The following is a 17,817-nucleotide window of genomic DNA, read 5'->3' on the forward strand; positions in this document are numbered from 1 at the left end:
CCACAACTTCTTGGATTCAACTTGAAGGAATGAACGGAATTAAAAATTAATTTAACAATTAACAATGATGTTCAACCAGACTAGTTCAAAAAAGAACCCGTCAATGCCCTAGCCTGCTGCAAACGTACTCTTTTTTCTCAGCGTCTCCCCAAACTTCCACAAAAACACTGGTGCCGGTGCTCCGATGACAATAGCCACGAATGCCAGCAAACTATTCCCCCATCCATATTTCAGAGCGCTATACATATACGGCGCGAAGAGTGGAAACCCAAACCCAGCCAATGAGCGCAGAAATGCACCAGCAGCGAGGGCACTAGCCGCAAACCGTGTATATGTATCAACCATGTAAGTCTGGATACACTGGAAGGCAATAATATTGCCAGTACCAAACAGCACAGCGCCGATGTTCGGGGCGATCCAATGGCAATGGTACTGAGCGGTCCAGCCGTAGATGAACAAGCCAGTGGGAATAAGAAAGGCACCGACGAAGAGCAATGGGATGCGGAACTCCGGTTTTCCAACACCCGCATTGCGGGCCTTGAGACGGCGATAGATGCGGTCGTTGAGCGGGGCGCAGATCTGCGAGCCGAGCCAAAAGCCCAGGCCAAGAGAGATGTAGTTCAGACCGCCAATACCGGTCGATTCGTTGTAGTATCTTGGGCTTGTCCATAGGGTGGGGAACGTTGAGAGCACCAGGTACATGATTCCATAGATGTAAGCCATGAAAAGGGCGAGGACCTGGACGATTGGCTGGGTGAGGAGAAGGCGAAAAGGACGGATTAGCGAGCTGCGCAGGACTTCGGGTAGGGTCTTGTTTTGGCGCTCGGTCTCTGTTTGGTAGGCTTCGTCGCCTGTTTCCTGGCGCAGGCGGATGGCGCGGTCGAGGAGGATTTTCGGGCCGTAGCTCTCGCGTAGAAAGAAGAGACCCATCACTTGGATCAGGCCGTCGGTGATTGAGGTTGCATAGAAGACCCAGCGCCAGGTTGTATTTTCCGCGATGAAGCCTCCGGCGATGGGGCCGAGGGCTGGGCCCAGGAGTGGTGCAAGACTGTATATTGCAATTCCCTTTCCGCGTTCTTCCGCCCGGAAACAGTCTGAGAGGACCCCGCCGCCGATCTAGATGCCGTTAGATATGAGGTTTTCTTTTTGGGACAAAACTTTCTGGCTTGGCTTACTGCTAGCGGGGCACTGCCTCCTAGTCCAGCGAAGAATCGGCAGACGATCATTTGAACTTTTGTTTGTGATACGGCACACCCAATGTTGAAAACTAGGAAGAAGAGGTTGGCGAGCTGCAGAACGATGGTTCGGCCGTAGATCTCTGACAGTGGCCCGAGGAATAATGGGCCAACAGCGTAGGCCAATACGAAGATTGAGAGCATTAGCTGCGAGACTACCTCATTCGTGACATTGAGGTCCGCTGCCAGTGATGGCAGTGCCGGGGCAACCATTGACGAAGAGACCGGTGAAATGAATGTGAAAAGTGACACAGTGATGACAGCAGCCCATTTCTTCTTTTGGCTCCAGTTTTTCGGGTTTTCGGGGTCTTCAGGGCCATCCCATGTTACCTATACAACTTTTAACACCGGGTGCAAATTGGGGAACAGGCAAGAGCTTACTAGTTTGGGGTTGTGACGAGACAGATTCGACCTCGCTGTCCTCGACTTCTCAAGTTCAGGCAGTGCAGCATCAGCTTTTTCTAGATCCAGATCACGCTCATTCACAATTCCATTCCGTACTTCCTGAATTGTATCGGGCTTCCGCTCATTTTCCATGCATGATTCATCATAGCTGGACCCATTGTCGCTGTGATATACAGACTGGTCATTGAGATGTTGTCCCGAATAAACTCGATCCACCTGGGTCATTCCTGGGATTGACAAAGAACGTAGCCTAGTCCTCAGAGAACCAGCCAAGCTCTGAGATTGTGACTGCGTTCTTGATGCCAGAGACTTGGACTCGGTACTTGATCTTGATGTCGACCGTGGTCTGGTCGAGCCGGGTTCTTCAGGGCCCGACATGATCGATCTTCATGGAACCAATTCACAATAGTTGGAGAAATCAATAAAATCGATTTATGTTCAGCCAATTAATTAGGCACGCGACACTGGGTCTCAAAAAAAAAAAAAATTCCAAAAACTGCAACAGGGGGAAACGTTTATTATCAAGTTAGTAGCCACATTGAAAAAAACAACAGGCCCACAAGCGACATAATCCAACATTTCGAACGGCGATAAGGCAAAAACAGGGCCTTAACACCGTCCGACGAAAACCCACAGGGTCTCTCCATTTTGCAATATTGAGCATAGTGATTGGCTGGTATTTAAAGCTTGACATGAAGAGAGTGGCTAGTAACCAGATCCCCATTTGCCAAATTTTCCCGACCGGCCTGACCCGCCTCACTAGGCCTGGAATGCAGGCATTTGTGGTTCCGCTTGCAGCCTCAGGTGTTGAATTTCGGGTCTTCGGCACTCTGGTCACGTGTTATTATTGATCGCCAAAGCCACCTACCGCATTGGGTGGTGGGTTCCCCCCGGGTTTCAGATGAGATAAAACATGCTTCCCTAATCAGGCCGAGGGAAGTCACTCATTTTACTATCAAGTTGTGCAATTTTAAATTCTCTAGGAGATCTCGATGAAGGCCCGATTAGGATTCGAGATTTGGGAAGTTTTAGGTGCTCTGTCCAGTTTTTATCTAGCGGCATAGAAATTTCGGGATACCTTTAATTGGCTGACACTTGTGTTGGTCCATAACCGTGGAGTTGCCCATCCTCAACTCGCTGAGGGAGTTGCTGGTGACGTTACTGATATGCACGCGAGTGCTTTCTGATATCCGATTATTTTCGATGGTCCGATGTATGTTGTACGTCGCAGTGCTCTTAGTCTAGACCGCCATTTTATCGTGCGTGGCTACTGCCTAAATCTTACTTGTTTTGGTATCTACCATTCTGAGAGGACTACAACATAAAGCTACGCTAACTCATTGGACTTTTTGCAATTACCGACATCCAAACAAATTTCCCAAAGTCCGTCAGCACTGACCCAAAGGTGCGTTGCACTGTATCTAGCAATATATCCGAGTGAGGGTGATATTTTGCCAGCCTGAGTAGTGTTATTTGATATGCTAATTGGGTGAAATCTGGAGTGAATTAGTTGTCAAAAATATCATATTTGCTGTCTAGTTGTCATGTCGAAACCGTTGGTATGACATAGTTGAGAACGGGGTGGAATACCCTGAAAAATCTACGGACCGCCATGATAGTGCGACCTACACAAGTTATAGGTTATATTTAGTCAGCGTGGTCCGTATAGATTGGAAAAAGAGCGGATTTTGCTAATTAGTTAAAGAGAACTTGGAGCATGTTCGGCCTATCTACTCCGTACTGGTCGTCCCATTTGAAGCCATAGATTTCTGTCATGTCAAACTCCAACTTCAGATGGGTACATTCAGATCCAGCCGTGAGGACAATTTCACGCTCACATGGCTAGTCTGATCGTGGACTGATTGAAGACCGGACTCGGTATTTTCTACAAAGATTCCGTAAAAGCCGGTGCTTGAATTCTGTGTTTAACGATGCTGCATGAGGAGACACACCCTCAATGCCGACTGTCAACAGCTACTGGGACTACCCCTACGAAGGATGCTCCTGTCACCTCTTTTTCAATTGGAAATGCGTTGTTGCGCAGCCTATCCATGCTGCCTGGCTGGCTATGATGCCGAGTCTTAAGAGTTTCTCAGTCACTACATGGCCACAACGGCCGACTGCATGGCGAATGGATTTACGCCTGTCAACCCCTTTCTGGTACAGATTGTACCCCTGGCATTTTCTAGCGACTTGCTGTTGCAGCTGGTAATCACCCCAAGCGCCGCTCACTGCGCGTTTCGATCTCGGGATGAAACGGATGCAATTGCCCATGGTCACTACACAAAAGTCCTCCAGCATTTCCGTCGTGCAGAAATGGAATCTATCGACGGAAAAGAATCGAACCCTCTCATGCTCCTAGTAGGGCCACTTCTAATGTGTTTTTACTGAGGTAAGAAATCCATAATTCAAAAACAGTTTGTTCAATAATCCAATAAACCCAGATAGCAAAGGGCGACATGAACGGGACAATATGTAACCAGTGGTCCGCCGCGAACTCTCTTCTAGTCAACTTATTTTCCCAGAGCGACTCGGCAGTTCCACGAGACTTGAAGGATTTCGTCATCGAGTACTACACCTACACTGCGACCGTCAGCACGATCTCAATCGTCGCTTGCTTTAGCGGGCAGCTTTTCTTACACTTGGATTTGGAACATGGTCGCGCGAATCACTTCGGACCCAGTATTTGGGCAACTTGTGCAGTTGCCGGCCGGAACTATTGTTGCTGATCCTGTGCATCTTCAGTCTCGGCCGACAATGGATCATGGATGAGACGCAGGCAGTTATTCCAACAGCTGATGATATTACCATGTTTGCATCCATCCAAACACAGGTAATACGCTGGTCGCCTTATCCCAATGTCGGGACGGAAGTCCGTCTGGCTGGATTTATCTTCCAAGAAGCCATACTCATCTATCTATACACCGCCCTAGGTGGTTTCCAATACACCAGGGACGGACTTCATAAAGGCATGGTGGTAAATGCAGTGGTAGAAGCCATGTCATACCTGAATGAGCTGCCATCTAGTGCGCGCATCAACTCCGGCCTATGTTGGCCGATCGCTGTCGTGGGCTCATGCCTTCTCGATCCCAACCAACAGGACTGCCTGCGAGGACGATTGAATGCTAGGATCGAGGAATCTGGTCTTGGAAATATGCATCGAACACTTCTACTTCTCGAAGCAATGTGGCGGTCACCCCTTTTCGGTGCCGGGCCCTGGAATATTTGTCGAGCAATGCAGGAAAACCAAGTATAAATATCATTTGCGTGATGGAAGCATTGTGCTCAAAGAAAATCTGAAAATACCAGTTGTAGACTTTTGATATTCAGAATACTACCCCTAAGAAACAATGACATATTAATCCACGACTATCTCGGTTAACTATAGGGAGTTGAAGCAATATATATTGAAATTGTTTGAGTTTGCAACTTGCTGTTGAGCGTTGCCAATTAAATTGATTTCATTACTGAGCATTCAGATACTAGTTCTGAATCCACGATTTTTCTTTCATGCAAATCAGAAATTGCTCTTCGTATGCCTGTTTCATCTTGACCGGTTCAAATTTATCAGTTTATCAATCATATCAAGGAAAGAGGAGACAGGAAATCTGTTCGGTCCATAGTGAGCCAATTTAGGATATTTCCCATGAATATAAAAAAAAAAAACACTCAGCATGGAACAAGGCCCTTACACCTCTCACAACCAAGTAAGTCTTCCATATTCAATCCTTAATTCAGAGGCTATAAGGGTAGACTTGGTGGAAGGCGCTTCGGCTCTTTGGGCTTTTAAATTCCAGGGTGCTTTAGGCCGCCCACGTGATGATGGGCAGAAACGCCGGGGCTAATCCGGGGGATTGATTGCCAGCATGTGGACTCGTGTGTATGTACATCGGAACCATCAATTCATAAAGGCATTTGGTTCGCAAAGCCAGTGCAATGGCTTCGAACATTCCTCTCCCTCTTCCGCCGCGCACCCCTACTCCGCTAGCGGACGAGGAGAATGCCTCCCAGATCAACTCAGGGATACCCATCGATCGCGATTCCCTATCGCCGCTTAAGGCCTCCTTTCCGATGGATGCCGAAGGCAGAGATATAGTGAGCCCCGCGAAATCCTCTTTCAATTTGGCAACCTCGCCTGAAGACGCAGAGACGCCGATCGAGAATGGCTCGAGCGACACGTCACCCGCCGGGCCATTCAATTTCAATACTACTGTTATGGCGAAAAGTCCAGTGATCAAATCGGTGAGTTAAATTGCGCCGATGACTTGCGGTGGTGGGGGTGCTGACCTTTTCCCTCCTTGTTCAGAACATGGGACAGCGTCGTGGCCACAAATACAAGCACAGTAGCATCTCGCACCAGATCTTCCTCGAGCCTCCTCCTCGCGCGCCCCTAGCCCTCCCAAACTCCCTGCCCATGCCAACACTGAAAGAATGCCGATCTAGCATGTCGAAGGATCAAAAGACCCGCTTCTGGTGGAGCTTATGCCACATGGTCGTTGCGGCGTACACGCTCTGGACCGCACATGGGTCCCTGGCCATGACAGCATTATCGCATTTGATTCTATTTGATTCGCTCGGGGCTCTCTTGTGTGTTGCAGTTGATGTGTTGGGCAATTTTGAAGTTTGGAAGAGATCGACTATCCGCCACCCGTTCGGCCTGGAGCGTGCAGAAGTTCTAGCCGGATTCGCAATGGCTGTGCTTCTTTTGTTCATGGGATTAGATCTCATCTCCCACAGTCTGCAGCATTTTCTTGAAAAGGCTGGCCATGAGCCTCATCGCCCGCATGATCATGATCGGATTTCTCTGGGTAGTGTGGATGTGACTGCAGCTCTAGCTATTTCATCGACACTTGTGTCAGCCATTGGTCTCAAAAACCATGCTCGAATTGGGAAGGCTATGCGATTTGGGTATATTAAATCTCTTCCGTCGGTCTTGAGCAACCCGTCTCACTTCCTCACCCTCTCTTGTTCAACTCTGCTGCTACTTTTACCACTGGTCTCAATCCGGATCTATGATTGGCTCGATAAGCTCTTGTCTGGTACCATTGCCTTATCAATGTGCTTCCTAGGAACTCGCTTGGTGAAGACTCTAGGATCCATGCTTCTCATGTCCTACTCCGGCCAAGGAGTTTCCGATGTGATCAAGGACATTGAAGCCGACGCTGCTGTATTCGGCATTGATGACGCCCGATTCTGGCAGGTTCATTATGGGCTATGTATGGCAAACCTCAAGCTCCGAGTCAATGGTTCTGATGACAATCTTGTCCGGCTACGGGAGAAGATATCCAGCTTAATTCGCAACAGGTTGGGTGGTGGGTATGGCGCCGGGGGTCAAAAATGGGAGGTCTCTTTGCAATTCACGATTGAGCGTGCATGATCGATTCGATTTCGATGACTGATGTTTTGTCTGATCAACCATGCAATGTCTTCTTAATTCTAAGGGACACCCCTGTATATTACGAATGGTTTTCTCCTAATCAACATAACTGCTTTCAAGTTCAAAAATCAGTGCTCGGGGCTATCCAGCTCATGAATGTTCAGCAGCATGTAGGAACTAAACGCAACTCTCATGATACTGCTCTCAGGTCAATTTTGCACACCCTTCACATTCTATTAGGACATGCCTTGGTACAGCCCAGATGATATAGTAGTCGAGAGCAATGTCAAAATTTTGTCTTAATGAGGCAATCGCCCCTGGGTTCGTTTCTCTTGGTACTGTTGAAGTCCATGGTCCAATTACCTGTTGAGCCATGTACTGTTGAGAACATGTCTCCCCCACCTTTCATGTTATTCCCCTTCGTTGCCTACAAATCCGAGAAGAAATTGGAAACACGAGATCTTAATTGGAATTGAATCGAGTCTGAGTTTCTTGGTGAGAACAAGCTGCAAATTCGATGTTTCCGAGCAGTAGGAAACATTGCGCTGCAAGGTCTAGTATCACGGGAATTGTAGCCTTGAATGTACTCGTAATCCCACAAAGATCTCCGTGAATCAAATCCAGGTGAGAATACACAAGAGAAAACAGACAGCAAAAGAACGTCACGCCTTCTAGGGGAACCCCTCACAAGCCAGCTTGAAGGAGACAAACCCAGGCTCGAGGATGTCAGGGATACACTGCCCCTCGGCGAAGGGGCCGTGGTGGAAAGGCAGGAAGTGCACAGGATCGCCAGAGCAGCCCTCGTTGTTCCAAATGGTCACGCCATGGCAAAAGACAGTGTCCTCGGTGTCCAAACGAGCGCGGAAGGAATAATTGTCAATGCTCCAGTCACGGTTGACGGTGGTCTTGTCGCAAGTCACGGGAGTGACGCTCACATCAGCAGAGAACTTGGGCTCGCCGAATGCGGGATGGCCAACATCACACCTCTCCCAGGACTGGAAACTGACGCTTGCAACCGGGAAGCCGGCGTAGACACTCAGGGCGAAGGTGGCCGCGGTGGCCAGGGTCTATGCTGTGTAAGCAACTTGGATACACCAATGCATGTGATGGGTGGAACTACCTTAGAGAAGTGCATCTTGGTCAATGATTGTGGTTGTTTGGTAAAGAAAGTGAGTCTCCGGTTAGGAAAGGCGTTAAAGAGAGTGTCGATGGCGGAATACTTAGTTTGAGGAATATAACTGCGTTTTATGCGTGGTATTTAAGAAGCAACGGCATGCGAGGGTCATCGTAGTTGGGTAAACACAGTCTCAAAACACATACTTGAAGAGTATGTGGAATGTAGGAGTTCAATCGAGTATTTCGTAATATTGCCAAAAAGAAAAAGGGAGCAATGATCCTAGAGGGAAGGGAGAAAGGGTTAGAATGGCAGATCAAAACAGTCTAGGCAGGTAAATGTTGATCTCTTTAAAGAAGTACAGGTTTTACCAAAGGGCCAGATCATCTCTTCATTGGAGCTGCAATTGAGTAAATCTCATCTGATTCCATATAATCGTCAATTGGGCTGAACTGAGACCTGTTTTATATTAGGGTGGGCTATCTAGTAAGCCAGTTGTGCACCCCCAGCTCCAGCAGCACACATATCAACTGCGAAGGATGAGCAACAAGAGAACGAATCCATGATATGAGCATCAAATTAAAGTACCGTGTGTTCATATTTCTCGAGAAGGCCTCGCCACTAAAGGGGAAAAAAAAGTACGGTGACAAGACAAGGCACAAACAATGTTTAGACGTTGGCATCCTGCTCTATTGGATGCGGCTGAAAGTCGAATTTGATCCTATTTAAGGGGCATCGATGGCAGGGGGCTCCGAAGTTTTAAAGACAAGCTTTTGCACTGGAACTGGATTTGAAACATTCATCTGTACAATCTACAATAAATCCATATCCTTCCGATGCAAGAGGGAGAATATTATGGTCTTGTAATGTAGATGTCTGTTAGACCGTTTATTGCCGATATTCTATCCAATTCCCAAGGAGGTTGATAGATACATGGGATGTAGATAGGTACGTAGGTAGCTTGGAATCTCCGTGAATGCTTCTTAATACGTGATTAGCTAGAAAATCGCCATGCAGTTAGGCGGACTAGACACCCCCCGGGCGCAGTTCAATGGACTGCTAGAGATAAAGAAACTCCAACGACCCAAACGCTTGCATGTCGCAGCCAATTCCTCCAAATCAAACATCTCCCCAATTGGAATACCCCAGCCGGCCAGAATATGATGATGCAAGTCAAATTCAGGGTTCAGAGCCGGATAAACCTCAAAGCTAACGGCATCGGACGCAACAGCCGCAAAATGATTATCCCATAAAAAGCGTAGCACCCGCTCACTCTGTTCGATTCCAGCGTGCTGCGGTATACTTTGCTGACTATAAGCCACACGATCTTCGGCCGACATCCGCTTCCACGTCTCAGGCAAGCCAACCCGCAAGAAGAAGATATCGCCCTTCTGAAATTTGATGCTGCATTCGTGCGCAATCTCCTGCACCTCGTCAAGTGAGATCATCTGCCGACTTAGCGCGTTTACGCTAATGCCCTTCTTCGCCGCATAGGAGACGTAGTCGATTAGCACGCCGCGCCCAGCAATGCCCTTCTTTGCCCAAAACCCGATGCCAATTCGGGACGAGGTCTCGTCTAGAATTTCCTTTGCGGTCGTGCCGCCATAGAAGAGGCGTCGGTCTTGGTCTTCTGGCGTTGGGGCAGGCGCACTGTGGTGCCGGAGCCCGTCCCACTGGGAGGACTGCTGTGGGTTGAAGTGGTACTCGTCGTCGAAAGCGACGCCCTCGATGACCCATTTGACACGGTGCTCGAATGGTTTGCGGCCGAACCCTAGTTTCTCAAGGTGTGAGTCTTATAGCGTCTTATTTAATTGGACCATCGGGTGCCCTTATTTTACCTGGTGGGCTCAAATTGTCCATGTTCCAGTTTAAGCACACTCGCTCGCCGGACTGGATTTGTGTTCGCGCGGCTTGAGCAACTAGCTCGGGTGTTAGAAGGCGGAGCATTCCCAGTCCTTCTTCTTCCGACCCTGCAGCCCCAGGCCAGAACCGACGCTTGTCGGGGAGATCATCAAATGTCTCTGGGAGATGGGGAATGCCAGACATGATTCGGAATAGAGTGGATCGGAGAAGCAGATTAGCTGAACGACTTCAAAGCTTGATGAACTGTGTCCTGAAATCCACTTCAAGACGCTGGATCGGTTGAGTAGGAGTAGGATACCCCTCGCCTCGGAGGAAGTCCGGCCCCTTGACGTGAGTATGACCCCCAGGTCATCGCCAATTTGGTCGAATCAAGCGGAAAGCCTAAATCGTCTTCTGCCTGTCCAGGGATTGACTCAATTTCGTGCGGCTTGGAACTCAGAAGTTGACATGTAGCGGATCTCTGAGTAGAGTAAAGTAGCCAGTCTGATCCTAACAAAGAGGAGATACCACCTGGGTTGACTTGATCTTACCGGCAGAGCTGATGCTGATGTACGTTCTAGTGCAAAGGAAGCAAATGCAGCCCAGTGTCAAGTTCTATCACAGTTCCCTCCTTCCGACTACACACGACCCTTTCACATCCCATCCACGCCTGCGTACAATGGTAGCCGAATGAGGTAATCGAATTCACGTCTGGAAGGCGCGAGGTCCCCGATGAACCCCCACTCTGCTTGATCAGCCCTCCACGTTCATGGAGTTAGTGTGAACGTGAGATGCAATTCTCCTATTTTACCCACATATTTTGGAATCAAAGGTCCATCTTGTATGCATATAAAGGCTATTGAAGGTAAAGAGTGAAGTACAGGGTGATCGCCAGAAGAGCACAGCAAGCAAAAAAATTACATATCATCCAGGTCATCATTAGCGTTTGAGTCACCCTGTTGCATATCCGTCATCTCATACTCTTCCTTTCGGGTCGAAGACCCAGCACGCTCCCCAGCCGACATAGCAATCGCCTGACGGCCTGTGTCGGACGATTCGAGGAACTCGCGCAGGCGGCGCTTGCCTTCTTCCAGAGCCTGCTGGGAGGCGGCCTCGGTCATCTTCAGCATGGGACCCCACAGGTTGAGCTGGTAGGTGATGTATGCGCCAATGGCAAACGCAAATAGCAGGATAAAGTAGACAGGGTTGCGCAAGACTAGAGAGCGTGTCAGTACTAATGCGAAAAGGAAGTGGTCATCAATGAAAACTCACCAGCCCAGATTTCATTCCAACCTAAAGCCAGCAACAGCCCGTAGAAGTACAAGGGAACCTGTGTTATACCGCCGATGGCACTCCGCTTGGCCTCGACGTAGACACCGTCCGCGGCCTTCTTAAATCGCACAGTGAGCTCTTGGCGCTTCGTATCGCTAAGAATTGTCATCTCTTCTTCCAAACTCTTGCCCTCGTGTTCGTCCACACCCCCGATGGGGACCAGATCCTCCTCGTCCGCAGTTGTTGCGGTGCTTGGTGTGGTTCCAATCCATTGGTCAAGCGGGGGTGGGGCAGTAGTCCTTTCCAGGCGGAAACGAGACAGAAGAGGAATCACCGTCAAGGTAGATTCGCGAGCACGGGTGTAAATGCCCTCGATATCATCAGTGGGGCGCCAGATGCGTGGCACACCAGCTTCGTTATAGCGGAACTTGTCCTCGAAGTTCTCGCGAAGCTTGAGAAGTAAATTGCCCTCAAGCATCTCCTCTTCAATCTTGGCGCGGAGAACACCCCAAGACTTACGGCGCAGTCGCCAAAGACCAACATCAACCTCATCATTACTAGCATCGAAGCTGCTCGCACGGTCCGTGAATCTCCGCTCAGCGTCTAGGACGGTTTCTTCAAACAAGTTCCAGATCCGATCCCAGAAGTCCTTCTCGGTAGGCTTCTCCCCGTTCTCGGGAGCACCACCGCCAGCTCTTCCGGACCCGAGGGCACTGAACTCAAGGCCAACAGATTCACCGAGACGAGATTGGACCCACCGCTCGATGCGGGTGGCCAGACGTCTCATTTCATCGCGGCGCAGGCGGGCACTGACCTCTGCCAATTCTTTTTTGTACAAAGATAGCTCTTGCTCGTAGTTACTCCAAGAAGCTCCATCCACCAATGTAGAGCTGGCGACCTCCTCGAACTTCTCCAAGGAAGACTGAGCCTCCTTGGTGACAATTTCGGCGAAATCGTAGCTACCGCCCTTCTTCTGGCCATCCTTCACAGCAGCACTGACTGAGTCACTGAAATCGCGAATTCCAGATTTATGAGCTGCCGATAGCTGGCCGTGGAAAAGTGCCTTGAGGCGGGTATCGACCTTGCCCTGAAGCTCAGCGCTTTTCCGTTGGTAAACACCCTTGTGGTATCGGCTGGCTGCCGTCTCAAAGCTCTTCAAGGTCTTGACGCGCGCAGCACGCATGGCAACGCCGAGCCCCCCTAGGACTTCAGGCGCACCAGCGCGCACGGACTCGGCCTGCTTATCTTCAAACGCGATGATCGCCTCATCGAAGCCGATCATTACCTCGCGCAAAATCTCGTCACAGCGAAATTGGGCAAGCAACTCCTGCTGTGTGGGCAAATCCAAGTCCTTGTTGTTGACAATTTGATCCCAAACTCCCTCCGCATAATGTGAGAATCCGTCAGCCGGGATGCGGCGATGGTACTCAGGGAGGAAGACCCCTCCTTCAGAGAACTCACCCTTAAGGGCATCCCTCGTTGGGTCTCGGTGACCTTCCCGGAAACGCAGGCCAAGCTTCTTTGTCTCCGCCGCAAACTGGTCCGGTTGATAACCTTTATGCGGCAGTCCATAGAATTGGAAATCAAAGTAATTATGAATTGTCGACTTCTCCAAGCCTGCAGGTTTCGATATAGTGTCCCAGAGACGGGAGAGGTCTTCCAACAATGTCTTCTGCAGGTTCTTGAGTGGTGTAGTACCGATGAAATCACGAATGACAAAGAATAGGAGGGACCGATGGGTGGCACTGGCACTGTGGATAGATCAGCATCCAAAGCACATGGATAAGGGGACGAGTAAAAGGATACATACTGTTTGTCCTTTAGGAACAGTTGTAAGTTCACTTCAAACACGGTCTTCAACAACCCCATGTTGGCGCCCTGATACAACCCCACCTGGTGTTCCCAGATGTTGACGATGATAACCTCGCTTGTCGCAAGCGCAAAGAGCGCACTCTTGCGCTCAAAATCCTGATCCTCGCCTCTCTCGCGACCGTCAGCTCCCTCCACGTCCATGACCAAGATGTTATCAGCCATGCGCTCCGCCGCGCCAGCTTCGCCCTGCTTCTTGTTGTTCGACAGCCAGATACCCTTCGTCGTTTGCCTTCTCTCCAGCTCCGACATCACGGAGAACTCGGTACCGAACAAGCTATTAAGCAGTGTGGACTTTCCGGTGGATTGCGAACCAAACACGGAGATGAGATGGTAATTGAAACCAGCCGTCGTGACGTTCTCAAGGGACAAGTATTTAGACAAATTGGGACTATATTCATAATTAGATGGGCCATAGCAGAGGGAGATGGCCATCCATACTTGAACTCCTTGTTCCCATCAATCACCTGCACGCCGTGCTCATAGGAGGCAGAATCGCATTCGGCGCCGACTGAAGCAAAGTGTCCATTTGAGAGAATCGGTGGCGCAGTTGGACTCCTTTCCAACCCCGATGGGCGTCGTTCGATCATTTTTTTCCTCCTCTGGTCTGTTTCTGTTGGGGTAGGGGAGGGGGGAGAGGTATTGAGGTGGCAAGAGCAAGTTGAGACAGCAGGGATGTACTAAGATCTAGAGAACCACGCAACTGGAAAAACCAACAGATTAGTCAAACGGGAAAATCAAAAGAATTCAGGGATCATACGTTCGCTTCGCGGGTTCATTGGGATGATCACTCCCGAGGTCGATGCTGGGGAAAACAATCTTACATAAACCCCCCTTTTAGCCCCCCGGGCAACGTCACTTCTACCACTTTTGATTTGGTTTCTAGCTGTTTTAATTTATTTGATCCTATTTTACCAACAGGAAATCGAAATTGCACTTCTCCTGACTGAATAAATCTATCTCAATATTTCCATGTTTCGGTAATTACAGATTCAAACCGGTCAAGTGAAGTCACAAGGGTCTCTAAAATTCATGGCGGTGGCACACCATCTGACCAGTTCAGATTCCAGCCCTGATCAAGTCCGAGGTCAACACTAAAGTTCGGCCACATATACTGTCCAAAATCATCGAACAGTCCACTAAACGCTTTGAGCTCCAGGCCAACATGTGGGTTTGTCACAGTTTCACTCCTCGAAAGCCATGACTCGTCTGGAAATCCAGGCGCTATCGTGGGTGTGAGGGAGGCACCCCCCAAGACATGAGTGCTGGTAGTTGGTGCACCTTCAGGGTCAGACATCGGCGGCGTATAGAGCTGACTAGGACATTGTCCCGGGCAAGAAGCCTCCGGCCCCATTGTGCCTGATACTGCTGATCTCTGCTCTTTGCTTTTGGGATGGCCCTTGGAGAACTTTGATCCTGCGCCGACAGTTATAGTACCAAAATAGGGCACTGTAATTTTGCAACTCGAGATGCAGCTCCAATCGGGCTTGAAATCTTTGCTGTCGTGGATGGTGCCGAGGATGTGCGCAGACTCGGCAGCAACCGAGCCCCCTAGCTCTGTTGCTGCTTGACGAAGGATCTCAATGACTTTCCCAGTCTTGCTCATCTTGCTCTTTGCTGTGAGCTGGATCCTCATCGGAATAGCCTTGCAGGTGGATGATCAAAAGAAGACACAGCGTGAAGGCCATAAAGTCAATCATTTTGCACAAATAGGGCTTGATATTGGATCGGAGGACCTTGTATAAAACGAGTCCTTCCCTTGCGGATTGAATGGCGATCGCGTGGCAGGGACGGAATCGACGATCGTGGGGAGATTGCAGCATTAGGGGGAGATGGAGAAGAGCACGCAGCAGCTTGAACATGAATTGCAATGGGACTCTCTCAACATAGTGTTCCCGTTTCTCATCCTGACAAGGCTCTGCGGCTTGGAAGTGACTTGGCATAGATTCCCAAGAATCCTGCAGCTCTTGGTCCAGTCGCAACGTTGCTGCGAGAGTCATCTTGGAAGGGTCTTGGTTTCGATCAACCATATGTCCTGTGATACTTCCAATACGCAACAGGTATTCCTCGGGAGCCGACAATTTTGAATTGAGACGTTGCTCCATCTGGGGCAAAAAGAATGGGTCGCTGATACCATAAGGCAGGCCAAGAATCAAACTCAGGAATCGATCCGAAGTTGCCAGAGAACACCAAATTTTCAAGCGCCTCTCATATAAAGAGTCGCCCGGCCTTGGAACCTTGGTGGACAGATGCATTCCAGCTAAGTGGGCAAACTCGATTGCTCGACGGATCACCAGCCAACCTTTCCGGAGCCGGCCATCAGTCAAGTGAACCCTATAGAGCAACATCTGACATTCTATACCAGGCAGGGTAGCCGCGAAGTTGTCATCGCGGGCGATTAAACGGTCCACCATCTCAATGCATTGATCGGAGAATTTTTGAGGCTCAAAGGGTACGGTTAAAGTACCAAAGTCAAAATCACCCGGGGCAAGAGTCGCACTGATACATAGGCACATTAGCGCCTTAGCAACTTCGGCGGGAGCCACAAGATCATCGCGACAATTTTCCTTTAAAACGAGTCTGTCGGCATGTTGATCGAACAGCTCTGGGAGATGGTCCTGCCACACGAACCAATGGAAGGACGCGTTGATTATTTTATTTATATCATCTGCGGGAGGAAGAAGAGACATGAGTTCTGCACGTACTGCTTCGGCCTTTGGCGACATGTCCTGAACACCGGCGAATTTATCATTATTGGACGAGTCCTCTTGGCGGCTCACGAGATAGTTGTCAAACAGTTGTAGTATCGGCGCATTGCAAATCTGGTCACTGGATGGGCCTAGTTCGTCTGGCTCGGTTGCCAGTGGCCTTGAATGTGCTTTTATACCGTCCGCTAGGTAATGTCAGCCACGCCATATCAAATCGCATGCATCTGGGAGATACCAACAATGACTTATCCCACGTTGCTCACAAGACGAAGTATTAGAGTTCCGTTGGTCTAGTCGCTTGGTCAACCCCTCCACAAGGTTCTCCAGGTGCGCAACTCGTTCGCGGAGACTGTATGGCTGTTCGCCAGGTTGAGAGTTCCGCTGGTAGCCGGATGACGGAGGGGTAATCACCGCATGTTCTTGATCAACGCAGCTCATGCCTCTGGACCGACACTCATTACACATTGCGGGACGGTCCGGGTGAAATGTGCACCGAATCTTGCGTCGCCGACCTAAAATAAACGCCATTAGCGTAAGCATACCAAACATAAATTCTTTGACCCGTACACTCTGTGCAACTTCTGGTCCCCTTTCGCATTCGCTTCCGCGCCGGTTCTTGATCCGTCCAGAACTCCATCTTAATTCATACAGCAAAAAAACTAAGATAAGATCATATGTCCACCGACGTTGTGTTGCTAAGAAAAGTTGATCAGATCAGTGACCGTTGTAGGTTAGGCGGCATCGTCCTTGGGCGAGGAACAATCTGGAAGGTAAGACAAGATAACAGAGAAAGGGGTGCAACAGCTTCAAAAGTCAAGGCACCCCTGAAGCTCAAACTAGTGCTACGTAATCTCAAACAAAAGAACAAAGAGGAAGTCCGCAGTCGTTGGATAGTTCTCATAGATGTTCGTCCGTCAAGTTCGGCCGAAGTGGTGCGATATTTCACCCGGGCCAATCAGATGCTACACGCTTCTTCCGTAACGTCCGTCTTGCCGTGTGACACCACACACTCCACCATCTATGTGACCGTGTTGAGGATCTCTTACAATGCCATTTATTCTATGATCAACAGTTCGATCACCCCTTGTAATACACCTCTATTCAGCTCAATCCGCTTCAGTCGGTCTACCAAGCACCTAGAGGCTGCCTTTAGTTTGGTAGTTCTGCCGCCAGTTGCATATATTTCTACAAGAAAGCAATTGTTATGGGTCATCGATCAATTAAAAAAAAATTCTGACAGTGGAAAAAAAAAGGTCATTCGGTAACATCTTGAGCTTGCAAGAGAATCGCAGCAATTGTCCCACTACCCGGCCATAGGACCAAGATCATCTCGATACTTCATGGTAGAGTATGAGAATGCCAGATCCCCCCCGCAGAAAAACACAAATAACTGAGAAAGCGCTACGCATGCGCCCATGGTTTTTACCATTTTGTATGGTGTGGGCCTTTGGTTTAGTTTCCCCGGTGTTGTTTCTGGAGCTCTTCCCAACATGTGTAATTAAATCATCCTTGTGTTGCGTTTCTCCGTTTCTTTTTACGGGGATTCGAGGTTAATACTGGGTAGAAACCTAGGAATGACAGCACCCATGAAAGTGACCACGGGCTAAAAAAGTAACAGTGAATGAATTGTTATATGAACTATGCCCAGATAAATGAAAGGGCCTAAAAATAGGGAAACATGGCTATGTGGAACTAAAGGCCCAAAGGGAGGTCTCAACACCCCTATTCCTTGTATTGTATGCTCATAATCACTACGATGCGCGCCCTAAAGTTAACCCGAAAGGACTCATTAAAGGGTGTAAATCAACGTTAATGACTTAGCGAAACTAACTGCAACTTGGTCATGGGAATATTGCAAGGCCGCGAAGAGGTAGAGATCTGGAATGCTTGATATGCGGATCACGGCGTAAATTTATCAGTTCCAGAACTCCTCGCATCCCGCATCGGAGAAGAAACTCCGCGATGCTGTACTAGTACTAGTGTGCCGCTATTTAG

General features: G+C 49.2%; 6 protein-coding genes across 6 annotated transcripts; 1 reads left to right on the forward strand and 5 right to left on the reverse strand.

Moving 5' to 3' along the window:
• Nucleotides 1-108: 108 nt before the first annotated feature.
• On the reverse strand, nt 109-1,865 carry Pdw03_3757 (MFS multidrug transporter, putative; the record flags this gene model as incomplete). The annotated part of the gene is made up of 3 exons (XM_014676365.1): nt 109-1,116; nt 1,176-1,565; nt 1,617-1,865. 3 exons carry the CDS (start codon nt 1,863-1,865, stop codon nt 109-111), a joined length of 1,647 nt encoding a protein of 548 aa, XP_014531851.1.
• A 3,711-nt stretch (nt 1,866-5,576) lies between these two features.
• On the forward strand, nt 5,577-7,017 carry Pdw03_3758 (Cation efflux family protein family; the record flags this gene model as incomplete). Its single annotated transcript, XM_014676364.1, has 2 exons — nt 5,577-5,882; nt 5,947-7,017. 2 exons carry the CDS (start codon nt 5,577-5,579, stop codon nt 7,015-7,017), a joined length of 1,377 nt encoding a protein of 458 aa, XP_014531850.1.
• A 671-nt stretch (nt 7,018-7,688) lies between these two features.
• Nucleotides 7,689-8,152, reverse strand: Pdw03_3759 (uncharacterized protein; the record flags this gene model as incomplete). Its single annotated transcript, XM_014676363.1, has 2 exons — nt 7,689-8,084; nt 8,138-8,152. The coding sequence occupies 2 exons, from the start codon at nt 8,150-8,152 to the stop codon at nt 7,689-7,691; spliced, it is 411 nt and encodes a 136-aa protein (XP_014531849.1).
• Nucleotides 8,153-9,129: 977 nt separating this feature from the next.
• On the reverse strand, nt 9,130-10,177 carry Pdw03_3760 (putative cyclase; the record flags this gene model as incomplete). The annotated part of the gene is made up of 2 exons (XM_066100587.1): nt 9,130-9,902; nt 9,970-10,177. 2 exons carry the CDS (start codon nt 10,175-10,177, stop codon nt 9,130-9,132), a joined length of 981 nt encoding a protein of 326 aa, XP_065955987.1.
• Nucleotides 10,178-10,890: 713 nt separating this feature from the next.
• Pdw03_3761 (Protein sey1) lies at nt 10,891-13,704 on the reverse strand (the record flags this gene model as incomplete). The annotated part of the gene is made up of 4 exons (XM_014676361.1): nt 10,891-11,189; nt 11,246-12,996; nt 13,056-13,505; nt 13,556-13,704. 4 exons carry the CDS (start codon nt 13,702-13,704, stop codon nt 10,891-10,893), a joined length of 2,649 nt encoding a protein of 882 aa, XP_014531847.1.
• Nucleotides 13,705-14,694: 990 nt separating this feature from the next.
• Nucleotides 14,695-16,459, reverse strand: Pdw03_3762 (Fungal transcriptional regulatory protein, N-terminal; the record flags this gene model as incomplete). Its single annotated transcript, XM_066100588.1, has 6 exons — nt 14,695-15,416; nt 15,477-15,732; nt 15,820-16,007; nt 16,062-16,179; nt 16,234-16,334; nt 16,390-16,459. The coding sequence occupies 6 exons, from the start codon at nt 16,457-16,459 to the stop codon at nt 14,695-14,697; spliced, it is 1,455 nt and encodes a 484-aa protein (XP_065955988.1).
• Between the last annotated feature and the right edge of the window lie 1,358 nt (nt 16,460-17,817).

This window comes from Penicillium digitatum, chromosome 1 (genome assembly GCF_016767815.1).
Source record: "Penicillium digitatum chromosome 1, complete sequence".
Classification (NCBI taxonomy): domain Eukaryota; kingdom Fungi; phylum Ascomycota; class Eurotiomycetes; order Eurotiales; family Aspergillaceae; genus Penicillium; species Penicillium digitatum.